The sequence below is a fragment of the Cricetulus griseus genome, chromosome 2 (assembly GCF_003668045.3).
Source record: "Cricetulus griseus strain 17A/GY chromosome 2, alternate assembly CriGri-PICRH-1.0, whole genome shotgun sequence".
NCBI classification, from domain to species: Eukaryota; Metazoa; Chordata; class Mammalia; order Rodentia; family Cricetidae; genus Cricetulus; species Cricetulus griseus.
In genome coordinates, this window is record NC_048595.1 from 38,205,702 (window position 1) to 38,225,395 (window position 19,694).

The following is a 19,694-nucleotide window of genomic DNA, read 5'->3' on the forward strand; positions in this document are numbered from 1 at the left end:
ACATAACAAATACTAAAGAATTATTAATATGATCAACAAAATTTAAAATAGAATCCGCAATGTATGGGAGTATGATTAGTAATCTTCAAAGTTAGACACACACACTGAATACCTGGGATTAAAAAAAAATTTAAAAAGTCAAAACTATTTTCGGCAGATTTAATAGAAATTCTCTGAGTAGGTAATTGTGTTTTAAAAGCAACCAAAGAACTTTATACATAGCCAAATCAGTGGCATAAAGGCTATAGATAAATATATGAGAAATCACAGACATTGACCCAATGACTTTGTCTGTATATCTTTAGGCAAATGAAGTGACTGGAAAAGAGACCAAAATGAAAATCAATTGTGAACACCAAATATTTACATTTAGCACTCTAAATAAGGATTATAAAGGAGAGTATTTAGTATCTTATGGAGCATACTCCAAAAATATATAGGTTATCAAAATCATGGGACATGGAGGATGAGAAAATGTGGAATTCACCTAAAATAAAATGAGCTATTTTCAACAATTTCATCTTGATATTTTGTCCTGAGAATATTTTACTAACAAAATCAGTGAGGACTTGGGTGCTATACCATGATTCCAAACATCATTTGTGCCCTTGAGAAATGGGTAAGAAAATACCCCAGATGAGCTTGGTAAGTCAATGATAAATGACATGGGAGACATCCTGAAGAATTTCCACCTTGGCCAAAGTGGAGCTCATTTGAGAATCAATACTGTCAGTAGCTGAAAGATAATATCTCATCAAACTAATTCAAATCAACAAGTCAAACAGAGAGAAGGAAATCTTATTATTGGAGGTGTTAAAAGACAAAATCTGGTCTGTTAGGAGGATGAGAGAAGACAGCATGGGCTGTGGGAGATATCTCACACAAAAGGACCTTCCAGGAGTAAGCTGTATTAGGAGAGAGGACCACCATGGATACTTTGACTAGTCATTGATGTGGGAGAGCATTAAAAGAGACAGGACATTATTTCAGAGACAACATGATGAGCTCGTAAAAGGAAGGAGAGACATGGCAGTTAAAGAATACTTGATGATCTTCCAGAGAGGACTTGGGTTTTATTCCCAGAACCCAAATGGTGGCTTCTGTCTCTAGTTCCAGTGGACCAAATAACCACTTCTGGCATCCAAGAGTACCAGGCAAAACATGTATAAACATAAAAAATGGAAAATAGCTTCATTGAGAGGAATAATTTGAAGTAAAAGAAAGATGCTATGGGCAGAATGACAGTTGTCTCAGAGAATAGCCTTCAGTGAAATCCACCCACAAAAGAAAATATCTGACTTTTATATCTTCTCAAGGGATGATGTTCTATATCATGTGATTTAGCCTAGAGTAGCCTACATAACAAGGAGAATAGAGGAGCCAGGTACTGGGTAAGCAGCTGTAAAAAAACTACATTACAGTAGTGTTTCTTAAGTCTCTAACCCAGAGAGCTGTATGTGAGCCTTTAGAAAACTTATGGATGCATTGTTTTCACACGGTGGGATCTGGACAGCTAGTGACCATCATCTTAAAGGGACAAACCCTTGACCTAAGGCTGTAATAACTAGAGAATGAAAGAAAGGATTTTTTCTGTTAAAATCTGGTACCACTGAAAATAGAAAACTGGAATAGCTTTGTAAATCTAATTAATATATCTTGGAAATGTAATGAAGGAGAGCAATGGGATGGCTCAGTAAGAAATGGTACCTGCCGTCAAGCCTGAAACTCTTCTATACACCACAGACAAGTGATCTCTTTTCCCAAGCCAAACTATTTTCCAGAATCATTAAATGTATTTTTAGTGAACAATCATGGTATTTAAGGACAAGAGCAGTCAGTCATTAACCATGTACAAGAACATTCACTGTCCCTTCTTATAGTGACCACCAAAGTCAGAAAGGTGCTATTGGATCCAATTAAGTCTTCGTGGGATACTGTGAACAGGGGAAGTTTAGAGAAAGAGCTAAGATTTCACATTTGGCACATTGTTTAACATCTTTTCAGAAGCAGAACCTGACTTTCAGGAAGTGAAAGTCTTTTAAAATAGGAAGCACTGCTTTTCTGAGGAATACCATGCATGGTGCCACTGCAGAGTCCAGAGTGCTTTGGGGGAGTCAGTCCCAACAGTGCCATGGTTTTTGTTTGTTTGTTTGGGTTTTTTGAAACAGGGTTTCTCTGTGGCTTTTGAGGCTTTCCTGGAACTAGCTCTTGTAGACCAGGCTGGTCTTTAACTCAGAGATCCGCCTGCCTCTGCCTCCCAAGTGCTGGAATGAAAGGCGTGCACCACTACCACCTGGCCTGTGCCATGGTTTTAAGAGACTTAAGTCTATGCAGATGGTGGAAGAGGAGGAGAGAATGAAAATGAATTTGGGTCTTCTTACATGACAAAGATTTAACTAGTTGCCACACATGTGTCACTATGGAATCCCTTCTGGGAGTCTTTAAAAACAACCTGGGAAAGGTATCTTCCCCCACATTGGGCAGGCTCAAAGAGACATTCTTAGTGACACATATGCCATCCTCCCAAAGCAATGAAATGTTCTGAGTGCTAAAAGAGCTTTAAAAATCCAAATTCTGCATCTTTGTAAAACTTGACAAAAGTTATTTCAATTTGCACTGTGCGTGAGTTTAGCTATGAAATCTGTACCCTTCCCTTGGCATCTGTGGTGCCCCAGCTGTCTGTGCCTGCTCTGTTTTGGCATCTCTGTCTCCTGTGGGAATTTTTCCTTTTCTCCCTTCAGGAATCTTACATTCCTTCTTTGCAGGGGCCTTTTCAGGCTTTAGATCCACTTTGAAGGCTCAGGTTTAGCAGACAATGTTGTAGATCTTCTGGTGTTTTACCCTTTACCTTGGTGCTCTCTCCCCCTCTCTCTCAAATGCTTTTGAGATTTATTTTATGATAAGTATATGTTTTGCCTACATGTATGTATGTATGTACACTATGTATATACTTGGTGCCTGTTACCCTGGGAGGTCAAAGGAAGGTGTTGGATCTCCCAGAACAGGAGTTATGAATGGTTATAAACCACAATGTGGGTGCTGCGAACTGAACTTGGGCCATCTTCAAAGAGCAACAAGCACTCTTTGACATTGAGTTCAACTCTCCAGCCCTGGGTTTATCTCTGTTAGAATCTATTTCAGGCTTCCCTTGGGTATGGAGAGGAGGGGACACAGGTGCCAAATGTGAGGATGCAGAAGCAATGACAGGGTTTGGTCCATTTGAGGGTCATCCATTGCTTCACACTGCTTGGGCACCAGAAGGTCTGAGTTTATGTAGCACTGGAAGCCTCAGACCAGTTAGTAGGTGCATGATTTTAAAGAACAAGATTTACTAAATACCTATTACATGGCTGTCCTTCTAAACATGCTACATATACTACATACACAAAAACCTGTAACAGCTATGGAGAAATTGTTGAAACATCTTTGACAAAAGTCTGGTTCCAAAACTAGCATAAGATATCACTTATTTTAGTGCCTGGCAAAAAGTGGGAATTCAATAAAATCCAACAAACTGTATCTTTCAGGTTCAAACTATCAAACCTAAACTACAATATTTACTGGCAAATCACTCATCCTTTCTGATTGATTCCTCCATCACTCTATTTTGGGAGGTCTCATTCAAAACTCTTAATTGTTGCCCTAAACCAACTTTCCACTCCTTACCAAAAAAGGGGAAACATGCTGATACAAGTAGGTAGCAGCCATGTCTGCTGTATTCACACTGACTTATTTTTGAGCATGTATACATACACCTATGACTCTAAAGGGAATATATTTTTACATGCTTAATCCTGGCCACATCTCTGGGCTTATGTGTATATGGCTATACTTAGTATTTATCACCATAGAATGCAGTGGTTAAGATCAAGAATGCCGTCTGAATTCAAGTCCTGGTTAAAAGCATCTAGAGTGGTTGTATAACCATTACATGTCACTTAACCTTCCTGAGAGTCAGCTTCCTTGTCTTTGAAATACTGCATATGTCCTAATACTTAATTTTCAAGATTATTGAAAGGAAAAAATAGAGTAATATGGGCACAGGGGCCTAGCCTCTAACAAACATTACTATTCCTATATGTCAATTTCAGTTTTTCTCTGGGAGAACAATAATCCATGTTTGTGCTTTTTATTCATATACTTAATTGCATGCTGTAGCACACTGTTCTTTTTTACTGTTTCATATTCATTCAGTGGTTTATTAAAACACTGTGTGCTCCTTACGGGGAGAAAATTTGATTTCGTGAGAAGAGCCTCTGAGCTTTGTACAGTGCTGTGCAGAGCACACAGATACTCTGGGAGGGGATGCTGTATGAATGAATGCAGGCAGGAAATGTTGGCTAATTATAAGTTTGTGCTCTGTTTGCTTCTGGACTGTATTGAAATTAGTGCCTAGTATAAGCCAACGTGAGCAGCATTATTTTACACCCCAGTAAGCCAAGCCCGGGACAAACTAATTTTAAAAAGTGTAGTGAGTCTCCTACTTCTGAATAGGATGGAGTAGACTGACTACATTAACTCGTCTGCTATTTAAAAGCACCAGAAAGCTGCTCAAACAACTGTAATTGTGGTGACAAGAGTCTCCAGAGGACATAACCCCAAAGAGGTGAGCTAATGGTCCACAGCTGGCTTTCTCCTGAGAGCATCTGTGGCTTTTGAGCACAGAACAAATGCCAAGACCCTGCTTTGTTCAACAGCTCCACTGCTGGAGGACAGAGAAGTCACAGGGGTTTGGTAATCCCCTCTGGGAGACAGACAAAATTAAAGACCTAAGAAGCAAGCTCCAGTGAGACTCCATAGGTGCAACACTAAGCTCACTGACCCCTCCATTATGAACGCTGGAAACTGTAGAGTGAGGGATGCACTAAAGTAGAAATCCTGCCGAAGTAGAAGGAAGTGAGCTCCATGCTGAGCAAGCAAAAGAATTTCCTTCCTATGAGAGGAAGGAAGCCTGGAATCACACCAACTCCTGTTAAAACTGAGGGGGGCGGAAATGAAACTCTCAATAACATTTGACCTTTTAACATTTGGAATACAATTTAAATTTACAGAAAAGTTGCAAAGAAGACACAGAACCATCCAGAAGTGCCCCCTTTCATTGAGGGTCTCTCAATGTGAGCATCTGACATAGCCAGGGTACACTCAGCAAAACTAAGATGCTCTCAACAGCATAGCACCATTACGTTAGCTGTCAGCCATATTTGGATTTTTCAGTCTTCTCAACAATGCCCTTCTGTTCTTACATAGCATTTAGTCATCATGTCCCCTTAGTCTCTTCTTATCTATGGTCAATTACTTGGTAATTTGTAAGGATACTGCTCAAGTAGTTTATATTTTGGGTTGTGAGACTAGCCATTGCTCCAACCCAGTGCTTGCATGTTTTAAAAAGTCTTTTAGTACAGATACATTTTCTCAAATTAGACTAAGGTGACAACATAGCAGAGAACCCTTCACATCACCTGACACCAAAGAGAACATAATGATCCCTTGTGATATGTACTTTGGCTAGTCCCTACTCTTCCTCTCCACCCCACATGGGTCTGGGGATCAAATCCAGGCCCTGTTAAAAATATTTTCACCCAGACTAAGGCTTTCCATTCTTCTACCAGTGCCTTTCATGAAGCAGACATTTATAAACTTTATGAGGTCCAATTTAATTTTGTTTTGTCTGTTATGGGTTGTGTCATGTCAAAAAAAAAACCCTGTCAAATTCAAATTGTCCATATATTCTCTATGCTTTCCTTTGAAGGTATTGTAATACATAAGGTCTCTTGATCTGTTATGAATTATGGGGCAAGGGAATTTACTTTTTTTGTTGCTGCTGGGTTATTTTATTTTCATACAGAACCATTTGTTCACAAGGCAAAATTACAAAGTGTTGGGTGGGATAACAGCCTGCCTTGATAGCCAGAGGACCCAAGTTCAACCCCAGCACCAATGTAAGCAACACCAGGAGTGGTGGTACTCTTACAATCTCAACACTGGGGAACAGGGACAAGAGCTTCCTGGGCCTCTGTTGAATTGGCTTTGCCCCTTTTTCACATATCAGTAATAACATTTCTGTAGGTCAATCTGTGGCATCTCTGTTCTACTCATTTGATATTTCTGTGGTGTTAGTGAATGCTACACTGTCTTCGACACAGAAAATTGCTAAGGCTAAATAGGGAGTCTTTCACCTTTGTTCTTTTCAGAACAGATTTCTATTGGCAGTAGATAGTTGTTGGGGAAGAGAGAATTGTTATTCTTTGAAGATGTGACCACTATTAGGTTTCCCATTCTCCAGTGCAGAGTACATATAAAAGTGGACTTTAAGGGTTATTTTTGGAAGGAGATATATGGGAGGAATCAGAGGGGAAAATAAGAGGTAGATATGATCACATTTCACTGTATACATAAGGGATGCTCCCTGGCCTAGGCCCTATCCCAAAGAATAAGACAGACTTTGAAAGACCTCCTATGGAAGGTTTCACTCTCCCTGGGGAGCAGAAAGGGTATGGGACAGGTAGGATGTTAGTTGGGGGGGCAGGGGAGGAGGGGAGGGAAAGGGACCTGGGATTTACATGGTAAATAATTTTCTTTCTAATTAAAATAAAAAATATAACTTAAAACTAATTTAAATTTCTTTTCATTATATTATTTGTTGCATGCATGTATGCCTATGCATATGTGTGTACATGTGTGCTCATGTACACGTGTGCCATAGCATATGTGTGGAAGACAAACAGCAACACTCAGGTAGGTTGTCCCCTTCAACTATGTGAGTTCCCAGGGATTGAACTCAGGTTGTCAGTTTTACCAGCAAGCACCTTACTTGCTGAGCCATTTCATTGGTCCTTGTTTTGGTTTTAGAAGTTCCTTTGTCTTTCAATGTGTCTTTTATAATCTGCTTGTCAATATTTGTTTTTTTAAAGTGTACTGGGGTTTCGATTAAGACAATATAAAAAATTAGCTGGGGAAATGGCTCAACAGCTAAAAGCACTTGTTCCTCTCACAGAGGGCTTAGTTCAGTTTCTAGCACCCAAACAGTGGCTGACAACCACTGGGAACTCCAGTTCCAGGGCATTCAGTGCCCTTTTCTGCTCTCTGTGGGCACCAGGCACATACATGGCATAAATGCATATATTCAGGTAAAATGCTCTTACATATAAAAAATGAAAAGATAACATGAAATGGTCTGGGAACATAGCCCCCCTGGCAGAGTATCTGCCTAATATGCACAAGACTCTGGTCTTCATTCTCAGCACCAAAAAGAAGTTAAACTGTGACATCATAGAATGTAATGTAATGTAATCCTCCACTCTGTCTGTCTGTCAGTGTGGCCCATTGCTCCTTTTTCTACTCTTCTTTCATCTGTGTTCCCACCACACACAACTGGCATACATTCTGGTAGGATTAAACCTACACACTTTGATTTGATACTACTGCAAATACTATGGTTTCCAATTTAAAGTCTCCATTTCTCACTGCTCATATATGAGGAGGAATAGGACAAATACAAACCTAACGCACAAAACTGTTACTTTATGAATAACAATAACTTCTTGTGTTTTAGAAATGTAGAAATACATACATTTTAGATGTTTTTACATCTCAGGATATATTAAATTATTAGAGATATAGAAATAACGTAATGGTAATAAACATACAAAAAGTTCAATGTTTTTATATCAATACTATTAGAAAAGTCATCAAAGAAATAATTTGTTCTGTATGCATGTTAGAGTAATAGACAAATTAATAACAGAATCGTTTTTTAAATTGAATAACTGAAGTAGTAAAAAGAAAAAATATAAATTTAAATTAATCTAAACAAAATTATAATCTTCACTAAAATTAGCTCGATTTTTATTTTTGTAAAAGAAAACTCATATGACTTGAAAAATACAAACTATGAGAATTAATGAATGAAATTTAAAAGCCTAATACAAAAATAGTATACAGTTATGACTCCAAGTTACCACAAATATAAACGCATTTGTTTACTTTACCTTGGAAAACCTTGTGTACTGCTAACTTCCTAAAATGAAGCTAAACCTGACCTGCTCTTCTTTCTTTTGTATATTTATTGGCATGTCAATCAGCTCAACCCCTGATTTAGAAGAGGTACCCCACACCTTCCCCCTCCCTAATCTACCTACAGAATCAAATGTACCTGCACCAAATGGGATCTCCTCACTGAATCACAAAATAAGGCTTTCCACATTATGAAAACCTTGAGACTATTAATGGAGAAATTGTTCGGTCACTTTTTGTAAGATAATTATGACCAAGAATGCTGATAGTTCAGATGATCAATGTTAAATATCTAGTTTAGTAAATGAAACATGAAAACAACAACATAAAAAAAAAAACCCTAGGACTCCAAGATGGTTCAGCCATAAAAGGCACTTGTTTCCAGACCTGATGACCTGATTCTGATCCAGGCAAAATCAGAACGCATGGTGCAAGGAGAGAATTGACCATGTGACTCCACCAAAGTTGTTCTCTGATCTCCACATGTGTCCCAGCACATGTATACACACACACTAAATAAATAAATCTAATAAATATGTAAAATAATAATTAAAAATCATTTTGTATGATTCTGGGCAAGCAGGAGGTTAGTTACGTGACCTGTAGGAACCCCAGAAATTCCTTCAGAGAATGTATTTCATTCCCCATAACTAAGAATCATAATCTGTAAGCGCCTTGGCCAGTTTGGGAAGCCTATTAGAAAGTCTTTAATAAAGAAAATCCTAGAAACTAACACATATGTGTCTTGCATGAGCCTGATGTGATTTCAAGACATCTTTTACCCGGTCATGGATCTCATCACAGTTTGATGGTGAACACCAGTCAGAGTGGAATCTGTGGGCACAAAAAAAGAGAACTTTTAAAGAGAGGGAAGAAAAATTTCCCCAAACTTTATAAGCTTAAAATTTTCTAGAATTTTTTCCTTTGGCCAACAACGAGGAGAAAGATTATTATGACACTTATTTTCAGCTACCCTATCAATTTTCTACAATGTCTAAAAACAGTCTTAATAATCAATTTTGACATGTATTTGGGAAACAATACCTATATATCTGATCACTTTAATGATTTCAACACACCACTCTTTAGCACTTATCTCAAGTAAAGATGTAGCTTTTCACATCAAAACAATAATTCCACGTACAATGCTTTAAAATTAGCACTTATTCTCTAATAATTTAATGTGCTCTGACACTATAAGGAAGAAACAGGAAGCTACAACCCACCAAATTTATGAAATAAAAAAACATGTGTAAGATATGAAACTACTACTTAGAATCTATTCACATTTCCATTTACACTCTTTCAGAACAGAAATAAAATGGCCCCATCTCAACAAAGGTGATATCACCTCTCTATCAACTATGAGAATCATATTTATAAAAGAATGAAATATATATATATATATATATATATATATATATATATTGAGAAACTATGGCTTTAATTTGAGACTGTATTGGAATTTAAAATGTCAGAGAAGAAATGAAACATCTATTTCTTTTCTTTCTGATCTTCCTTAACTCAAAATTGACATTCATATAATTAAGCTATTTTATTTTATTCAGGTCATTATGAAAATTTCCTGATACCCTTAATTATAATGCATATATTTGAAGTGTTATTGATAATTCCCCTATAAAGAAATAGGAAGTAAGTTAATACATTACTTAAATTTTGTCCCCTTTTTTTTCTCAGCTTGTTCTTACAAATTAGAATATTGCATTATTATACTTGGTACAGATTATTAAATAGGTGAATGGCTTAAGTAATGTACTTTAAAGGACATAATCCTAATAGACAATCAATTTAGTAGATAATCTCAAACAATCTCTCACATAGATAAAAGGAAAATTTGCTGCACCTATGGAAGTGGATTGGCAGAACAATTATTTCAGTACATGAAGCCCATTGTGGAAATCTAAGATCCAACTGTGCAACTCCAGGGCCTCCCAAGAGCAGATCCACTAGTCTGTGCTATGGCATAAGGAATGCTTGCCTCACAATCTTTAATATGGTTTACAAAAGAAAAAACTTAAGCATGATTTAAAAGGGTACCAATTCCCTTTTAATTAGGTATGCTAATATCTAAGTCTGATTTTATTAACATTGTAAAGTGTAAAGCAAATATGGAGTCATAATAATATTTATACTTAAGAGAAAAATGTGCTTCTGAAATACTGACAAACAAAATTGAAACCATTTTATGGCATGGCAATTTCTGGAGGTAATTTTTTAGTGGGTGAAGCTATGCCTCTGACATACAACTTTTAGACAAAAATTCCAATTTGGACTGGGATATCCAATACACAGTTGTATCAGTTTCATTTGCAACTGTTTCATGACTACAATAGATTGTATCAACACCAAATATATTGCTAGTGACCTAAAAACACCAAACCTGAAATTGTCATTCATTTAATGACAGCACTGGGAAACGTGTCAGCATGGATGGGGGAAATTTTCCAAGGCTCAAGCCCTAGGTGAAGAGTTATAGGAAATCAGTGGCCACTAAGGGGAAGGAGAGTCAGATTTCTCCAAGGAAGAGACACCTATAGGTGACATAATCCCAAGCACTAAACACATGTATATATGAGAAACACTAAATGCATTTGGTATATATTCATCCACATGTGTGTGTAACAATAATGATTATAGGAAAGGTCATGAATTTAAGGAGTGGGAGAGACATGGGAGGAGCTGTAGGGAGGGAGGAGAGGGAATGACGTAAATGTAGTAGGTATGCCTGAAATTCTCAAAAAAAAAAAAACAATTAAATTAAAGATGTTCTGTATCTCACTATCAAGAAGCCAGCATCAAATCCATGCTCACATCTTCTCCCTCCCTCCTCCCCTCCCCCAGTACAAACGCTTACAAAGCTAATGAGGAAACAGATAAAATGCTTAAATGCTGCAGCAATAATCTTGTTCAAGATAACTGTTTTCAGATGGACTATTGATATAGTCTCTGCAGCTAATTAAATCACTGTAATTATATCTGGTGAATGAACTTAATCTTTAAGAATTCAGTGGCTACTTTTTTATGCCATCTGTAGTCAAGGAATGTGAGAGTCGAGGTGTTAAAATATATCTTCCAAGTTTCAATTTTCTGTAAAAGTTTGTTAAATAACCTAGATTTTTTAAATGGGAAAAGAACAGTTTCATATAAAAATGGTGGGTTTTTTTTTCTCATGCCCACATATAACAACCCTTCAGACACAGGATGCAAGCATTGCTAGAGGGAGAGCTTGACTCTTCTGTGTTTAGATTCTCTTGGGTTGCTGGCAGGAGGTAAATGAGAAGCCAGATGCCACACAACAATGCATGCTTCACCACTGAGACGAATTGGAAAATTTAGCCTGGGCTATTTCTATACTTACGGAAATCAATAATATAAACTACTATGAGTCTACTAAAACAACCTATCACAATTCAGATTTTCACTTTAAGAATTACATTAACTAATTAGGAATAGAGTCCAGATCTGGCTAACAAACTCACTTCAAGTGAACTATGCTAGGAACAAATATTGACACGATATATAATCTATTCCAAACAATCACTTTAAGCCTCAAAATCAAAATTTAATTTTATAAACAATTACTTCATATGAATATGCTGTTTTCTGTTTCTAATGCCAAATATTCAAAAGATGTAAAGTATAGCCCAGGCTGGCCTTGAACTCATGATCTTTCTGTTCAAAAAAGAAAAGATGAGGAGAAAAAGAAACTACACTTACCTTTCCCTGAGAGAGGCTCTATTTAGCACAGGGCTTGGACAATGCTTTGGCACTGCTGTGGGTGCTGAGTGGACGAGTAAGGTCCTTGCAGAATGCTGGGGCTTGTTGCATGTCCTTGGGCTCAGACATTCTTCACACCTGTCGAAGGGATCCTCAAATTCTCTCCCATGTGGTGTCCTGATAACCTGTTTTTAAATATATATGTGTATATACACATATAATGCACATACATACATATGGTATAAAATGTGTACAATATATTTTTGTTTTCAATTATTTATTTTTTAAGTTGTAATTTTATCATTCTTCCATCCTGTTCCTCCCTCCAAATGTTGCTATACAGCTCTTGCCTTGATCTCTTTTCAAATTTATGGTCTCATTTTCATTAATTTTTGTTATATGTACATCCCTAACTACATAAAAACACTGCTCATTCTGTTGACCATTGATTGGCATGGAAAATTAATTGATATGCTCTTCACTGGATACAATTATATCCCCTATTCTGAGCATATCTATTGCTGCTGTTCTTATTTAGGTCATGTCTAGATAGTCACAACATAATACAATTTTACTAACTCAGCATATTTTTGAGTAGGGGTGGGACAAGTATCTAGACTTGTGGATATAAAATAAAAAACACATATGAATAAACCACTGATTGCTTAATTTTGCTATGAGGGTCAAGCAGGTACAATTCAAATTCTCACTACAGCCTTCTTTCATTGCTTCTGGGAACAGCCAGATACATAAATCAAGATAGACAAATTAACAAATTTGTACAATTGTGGAATTGTACTCAAGCAGAATTCTATTAAAGATAAATAACTTTAAGACATAAACATGGTACAAGATACATAAATAAAATATGAGGCTTTCCAAGGAGTACTAAGTTCCACCAGAGGAAGTAAAGCAAGAAAGGGGATCAGAAATGCTGGTGGGTGGAGTGCAAGCAGATGAAAAGGAATTGTTTTAGAAGAAGTGGTCAGCAGGGACCTCCCAGTAAGGAGAACACAGTAATAAAGGCCTGAAAACAAAATGGCCATGTTAGGGAGTCAGCTGTGTCCCTTAATGGACAAGTGAATGAATAAAGAACATGGGGTGCATATACACAATAGAGTTTTTATCAGGTATAAAGATACAAAATTATAACAGTTGAAAAATAGATGCAACTGGAGTTTGTCATGTTGAGTTCGCTATAGATCTAACAATGTGCAACACATTAAGGGGAAAACATAACTTAGTGAAACAGGAGAACCTAGAACACCTGCATCCATATGGCTTAAATATGTGAAGAACTAAGTATATCTCTATTCCATATGACCTTCTGACTTCCTTAAGTCAGGAAAACAAGGCAGCAAACCAATGAATCTTTTCAGTACTTATCTCAGGACCTTCCCATAACAATCTACCTGGACAAAAAAAAAGGCTCAATCATCAATTGAGTGCCCTCCTCAAAATGATACTGGTTTTTCTCTTTGTCTGGAAAAGCAATGCTCTTCTCAGAACAGATGAATCACTTCCTTCACTACTCACCTATTATGACTGGTAAGCCTCTAGCCTGTGTTTATTAACCCTAAAAAAATTATATACAAACTTCATCAATTCTATTCTTCACTGAAAGCTTGTCATTAAAATGTTCATGACTCCAAATCCTATAAATATCAACTCTTAACCTTTTGCTTCCAGAGACACTACTGTCAAGGTGGCACTCTCCTTTCTGTATTGTGTCCCAAAAAGATTTCCTTAAGATCCTCAGAGCATACAGCTGTCGGGGGAGACATCTGGTGAATTAGTACTTGTCAACCCCAATACTAACTAAAGTCTATAGATCCAAAGATTTTAGACACAGACAAAAGCCTTAGTGCAGAAATAGCACCTTCCTCTAGGATCCTCTGAATCCCTCAGACTCCCTTCTCAGCGTTCTCCTCAGTTGCCATGAAGAAGTATCTGTTGAAGTGGGTTTGTTAAACTAAGTCCAAAGCTAGGTTCACAGTTTTCTAGGACTGAAGAACCTTTTAGTAATATTTTAATGTGTTGATGAGACTTAAAAGTCGGCAGTGCATTGCTAATGGCTCTACAAAGTATCTCACTGGTATTTTTCTGAGTCTATAGGAGACAGTTTCATGTACACGAACAAGTGTAAATTACTAAACTCATCTTTGAGCTAGACCCAGAGAATGAGAGTGTTGGCTGTTCGCTGTTCTCATTGCAATAGCAATTAGAGTTACTAAATTACTTCTCAGATGTTTGTTGTTGGCTGGTGTCTTGGATTTGGTTGTTGTTTCCCTGCTTGCTTTCTTCACAGGCAAACTGCCTCCTATGGAGCTCACCTATGACTTATTAGCATCACATATTCAAGTCCTAAATTTGAAACAACCAATAATCTGGATCAGTTCCCATTATAATCAGCCAACACTTACAGACTTTCATGGGTTCGTTTCAGTTTGCTACATCCTCCTTCCAAGCTAGAATTAAACATTTTATAGGTAATAAGGCTTTTATGTTATAGGCTATTTACTGAACATTAATAACCTTCAATTATCTTCTCATTTTTAATGACATAAGGTCATCAGGGTGCTTTTCAAATTCTTCTTCATCATGTCAAACCCTTTAGCTCATAGCTGCTATAATCTGATTCTTAGATGCTGTGCAGAAGCCCATGTGATAAAAACTTAATCCTCAGAAAGGCTCAGTCAGGAGACGGTAAAGCCATTAAGGGTGGGGCCTACTCAGAGGTCTTTAGAAAATGGTAGAAGCCAGTGTGCCTCGCTCACGTACCCTGCATCCTGATGGAAGTAGTTTTTCTCTGCCATGTGCTTCCACCATGATATGCCACCTTGCCAAGGCAATGGGACCAATAAACTTTAAACTGATGTCTGTAAAACTGTCATGTTTCTTTATATGGTACCTGCTATAATAATCAAAGCTGGGGGCTGGAGATGTGGTTCAGGGGTTTATAGCACTTGTTCTTGCAGAGGACCAAGGTTTGATTCCCAGCACCCACATGTTGGTTTACAACCACCCTTAACTCGAGTTCCATGGAATCTGATGTTCTTCTGACCTTCGTGAGCACAAAACATGCAAATGCTGCACACGCCGGTAATCCATTCTTATTAGATAAAATAAAGTCTAAAAAAGTTCATACTAACAGAAAGTTGGTGAGAATATTAAAGAACTATGTTTCTCATCCCTAATATTTATTACAGCCAAAATAAGTATGAATTCTGTAAATATCCACATTACCATGAGTGGAGATGATTTCTAGATTCATTACATTTTTATTTTTATCATGATAGTTTCAGTCACAAAATCCTTGTCAAAAGGGAGAGAGAAGTTCATATCTAGAATGCCACAGAAGCCACTTGACATCTGCCACAACTCTTTGTCAGATCTAGAATGCCACAGAAAGGACTTGACATCCATCACAACTCATTGTGCCCCCCTCCAATGAAGATGTTGCAAAGAAACAGTCTTTGCATCAGGGGAGGAACTGTGACCAGTTATTGACAACAAAATACAGACACAGAATAAGAAAGAACCAAAATGGGTTATGGCCTAGAACAAAGCAATAATTTGGAAACACCTTCTATTAGTTAAATGATTAAAAATTAAATCTCTACTATATTTAGCTTCTGAAGTTAGAGCCTTATTTGTATAACAAATAGCATTACCCTGAGCAATTCGGGAAGTTGAAATTTTAATATACTGGCCTTAACATAAAGCTAAATATTCAGTTATGTATTCCTTGGGAGCATGCAGCAAGGGAACAGATATTTGGGGATAGAAAAGTTAAGATTCACATAAAACAGCAGCAAAAATTAATAAAACCCTTGCCTGTGATTGGTTGGAAAATAGACCACATACCTCCCAAGCTTACATCCCTAAGGAAACAGCTGGGAGGGAACATGGGCTGCACTGGCTTTTATATGCATTTAGCAAAGGCACTTAAGAAGTAATGAGCTCCTACACAATCAATTTGTATCCATAAACAGATGAAACTTTTGAAAATATAACAAATATAATGGAATACTATGTGATCTTAAAAAGTAAGGAAATCCTGCTATTGGCAACAAAATTCATTATTCTAGAAGTCATTAATCTAAGTAAGCCAGACAAAGAAAGACAAAAGACTCTAACTTCACTTTAGCTATAGAATCTGAAAAACAAAACTCATAGAAGTTATGTGTGGAGTGGAGACTGTCAAGGGCATTGGTGGGGAATCCTTTGGTCAAAGAGGATGGAGTTTCAAGTAGAGAAGGAGGAAATGTGTTAAACGTATGTACTTAAAGTATGAAAAGTACAAAGATCTTAAATGTTGTCATCAAGAAGGTAGGTGAGATAACAGATGTTAAGTGGATCTAGTCATGTGTGCATATGTATGTGTATGTATATGTACATGTATACTGTAATATAATCAAGTTCCATACTGAAAATATATAAATTTTATCAATTACATCTTATAAACGGAGTGGTGGTGAGGAGAAAGTGATGTCCTCAGGAAATTAAAACACACACAGTCAGAAAAAAAGAAATAAAACACAAATGGTACAAAGGTTAAAATGGAAAAATAAATTTGTATAATATATATAATGCATATATTATATATAAATATACTAGGTAATAACAATTAAGAAACAAAATCAATAAAACACTCAATAGCCTGATACTTATTGATTAGTAAAAGAAGATGACTATAAACAAAGATGAAAATATATAATTATCAACTGTGGAACGGTATTTAAGGGAAATGAACAGGATGCCTTGCTCAGCCTTGATGCAGTGGGAAGGGGCTTGCTCTTGTCTCAACCTGATATTCCAGGCTTTGTTGATTCCCCATGGGAAGCCTTACCTTTCAGAGGAGTGGCTAGGGAATGGAGTAGGAAGGGGTGGGGGGAGCTGAAAAAGGTGAGGGAGGGGAACTGTGGTTGGAATATAAAATGAATTAAAAAATCAATTTAAAAAAGAAGAAAGTCTGCCTTTAGAATAACTAAGGAAGCCTCTTATTCCATGCAGGATATTGGACATGACGCTAGATCACCTGTGTATTCATGTATGTATGCAAAGCCATATATATGTGTGTATATGTGTGTACATATATACATAATATATATTATTTATCACATATATGCATTAAACACATGCATATTACACAGACAAATGAATGTGTGTACACATATATGTGTGCACACATATATGTGTGCATTAAGAACACATAGTCATATTACACAAATCAATATTCATGTGCACTGCACACACACACGTGCATGTGTGTGTAGTGTCTCCCTGTCTCCCTCACATACACATTCAGACACACACCCAAACATTTAAATTCAACAATTGGTCCAAATATATAATGAAACCAACAGCATATCTGTAGGAAGATATTCAGTGAAGACATATTACCACCTTTGGCACAGCCACCACAACCATGACTTTCCATGCTGTGTCGATTATTACTTTCATATTATTTTATAAAATTTCCAGAAGAATTTGTATAGCAGAAATACACTTATGCTGTCATGATGTAATTGGTTTAACACACCTTATAATCCTTGGATCTGCAGCAGCCAAAGTGAGGATGATCTGGAAAAGGTTGTGTAGAACAAAAGATCAAATATGCAACATCAGAAAGGCAAGGAATTGGCTTCACCTATGATTTTTAGTGTCAATATTTCTCAAATGCAAATAGTACAGCAGATTTCAAAAACACTTTAAAATTCCTCAGCAATGTTAGAACACCAAGACGACAACCCAACCCAACAGGTTATGTCAGTTCTTCAGCAGGTAGTGATTTTACAAAGGTTCTTTTCATTAGAGTAGGAAGTATCTGATTTTACAAAGACAAAAGAATAATTCGTTTTGGTAAACCAATGAGTCTGCAAAAAAAAAAGTGTGATTTCAATCACAAAGCCAGTTTATTGTGAAATGTTCTTTATGTCTATGGTGGGCCATAGGGAACTCGCAGACTTCAGGGGTGGGCAGCTATCACTGCTTATTTCAGAACCAACACTGACTCTATGGTACCAATCATTTTCCTTAAACTTTAGGTCAAGACTCCAAATTTGTCTGATGTCCATCTTTTATAACATTGTCTAAAAGTTAATATTACTGTAATTGCTAATGACTAAAGTAAAATTAAAGGCACAAAGAAAACGAATTCCAACATCAAATTCTAATTCAAGCAAGCCTGGGCTTAATTTCTAATTGTGTCACTTTGGATATATTTTTCTAGCCAAGTCATATACTCCATCTCTGTTTCAGTCCTCATTTCAAGAGCATGCAAACAAGATCTACCTGTGTCCAAGTCAAAGTCTAGACTTACATTATATAACCCATGAGAGATGACAGTACAGTAGCTACCACATAGTAGCTTTTAAATCAAATCCTAAATCTCTCCCCAAATAACATCATATTGTAGATACATATTTAATGTTCTATTTATTACTTGAAGGACTTACAATTTCAAAATTCAAGCTTTAAGTATTATAAGCTGTTATATTTTTTCAGTAAGCAAGTCAGAATCATAATTTGTTGTTCTGCTTTACATATTCTAGTCAAAAGTTTCTAAATTTTATTCTCTTAACTTTATCCTGGAAAAATATCTGTATGTATTGAGTCATAACATATTTTATATTCAACAGTTCCTTGTCCTTTATGGCACAAGATATTTGTTTCCTTGGTGTCTTAAACAATGTTAGATGCCAGTGAAAATATTAATGTCTTTCACACAAAGTTAATGTCTCAACTTACTATCAGTAGGAATCAAATTATCTCAACCAGTCTTCAAAATTGAAAAAAAAAAAAAAACTCTAACTCCTCTTTCCTCTGCAAGTAAATACACACATGACCATAATCATCAGAAGAAATCAAAGTTTGACAAGGGCATGTTCTAATTCACACACACACACACACACACACACACACACACACACACACACACACACACACACCTGTGCTAGTTTTAAAATTGAGACAACAATCTTTCACAACTGGTTATATACCAACAGTTTCCATATATTAACACACTTGTATGTCTTCTACTTTTCACAAAACATTTATAAATTCAATGTGATTTGGAAGCCTTATAATTTCTTTCATTTCTTTACAAATTAAGCTTTTACTTTGATATTCAGTTTCCCAATATTCACATTTAGTCATTCTCACCAATTAGGAACCAACTAAGCTCTAAATGAAGCAGAAGATAAAAGTCATAGCTTATGGTCATGAAGAAGTCAGAATCTATTTTAGTTACATTGCACAATGTTGAATAACAGAAACATAAAAGAACAACTAGACATAGGAAAGGTACAAGTAATTAATGATATAAAATGTATCACAGGTAATCCCTCAAGGTTGAAGACAATCAAAAAGCTTTGCAAACCCAGAGAATCCTGAACAGGGCATAATAAATGAAATTTTATTTAGGAAAAGTTTGAAGAAATAGAAAAAGCTATTTCAGATACTATGTATGATCTTGAACAACTTCAAATTGCAGGTTTCTTTATCCATAAAATGGAAAAATGTCTCTATAAACATTCATGAAATTTCAATGATAATTAAACAATGAAACCTGAGTACACAGAATAGCTGCTAGCAGAAATATTTTTAAATATTAGGTACTATTTCCTATCTAATAATGGCATGGAACAGATGTTAAAGACTAAATCCCTGTGTCCCCTCTAGTGAGATTCCTATGATGAAGCCCTCATTCCCAGTGTAATGGTTTTCTCGGAGGTGATAGGGTTTAGATGGGGTCATGACAGTGGGTCTCAAGACGTGGTCAGTGTTATTGGAAATAGATACCAGGAACCTTGTTCTTATTCATTCCCATTCTTGCTGCACATTTTCCCTCCTCCCCTACACAGTCTTGAGTACAGTGTCATGACAGAAGACAATCTGCCTTCCCACCACCTTGACTTTGGCTTTCTGAAGTTCCATAA

At 36.5% G+C, this 19,694-nt stretch overlaps 1 protein-coding gene across 1 annotated transcript in view; it reads right to left on the reverse strand.

Annotated features, from left to right (window-relative positions):
* Window positions 1-19,694, reverse strand: part of Spata6 (spermatogenesis associated 6) — a 79,470-nt gene that overhangs the window by 17,580 nt on the left and 42,196 nt on the right. The window contains exons 9-11 of the mRNA XM_035438665.1: window positions 17,297-17,337; window positions 11,752-11,936; window positions 8,748-8,847 (exon numbers count right to left, since the gene is read on the reverse strand). Coding sequence (XP_035294556.1) covers window positions 8,748-8,847; window positions 11,752-11,936; window positions 17,297-17,337 — 326 coding nt within the window. The remainder of the gene's footprint in view (window positions 1-8,747; window positions 8,848-11,751; window positions 11,937-17,296; window positions 17,338-19,694) is intronic.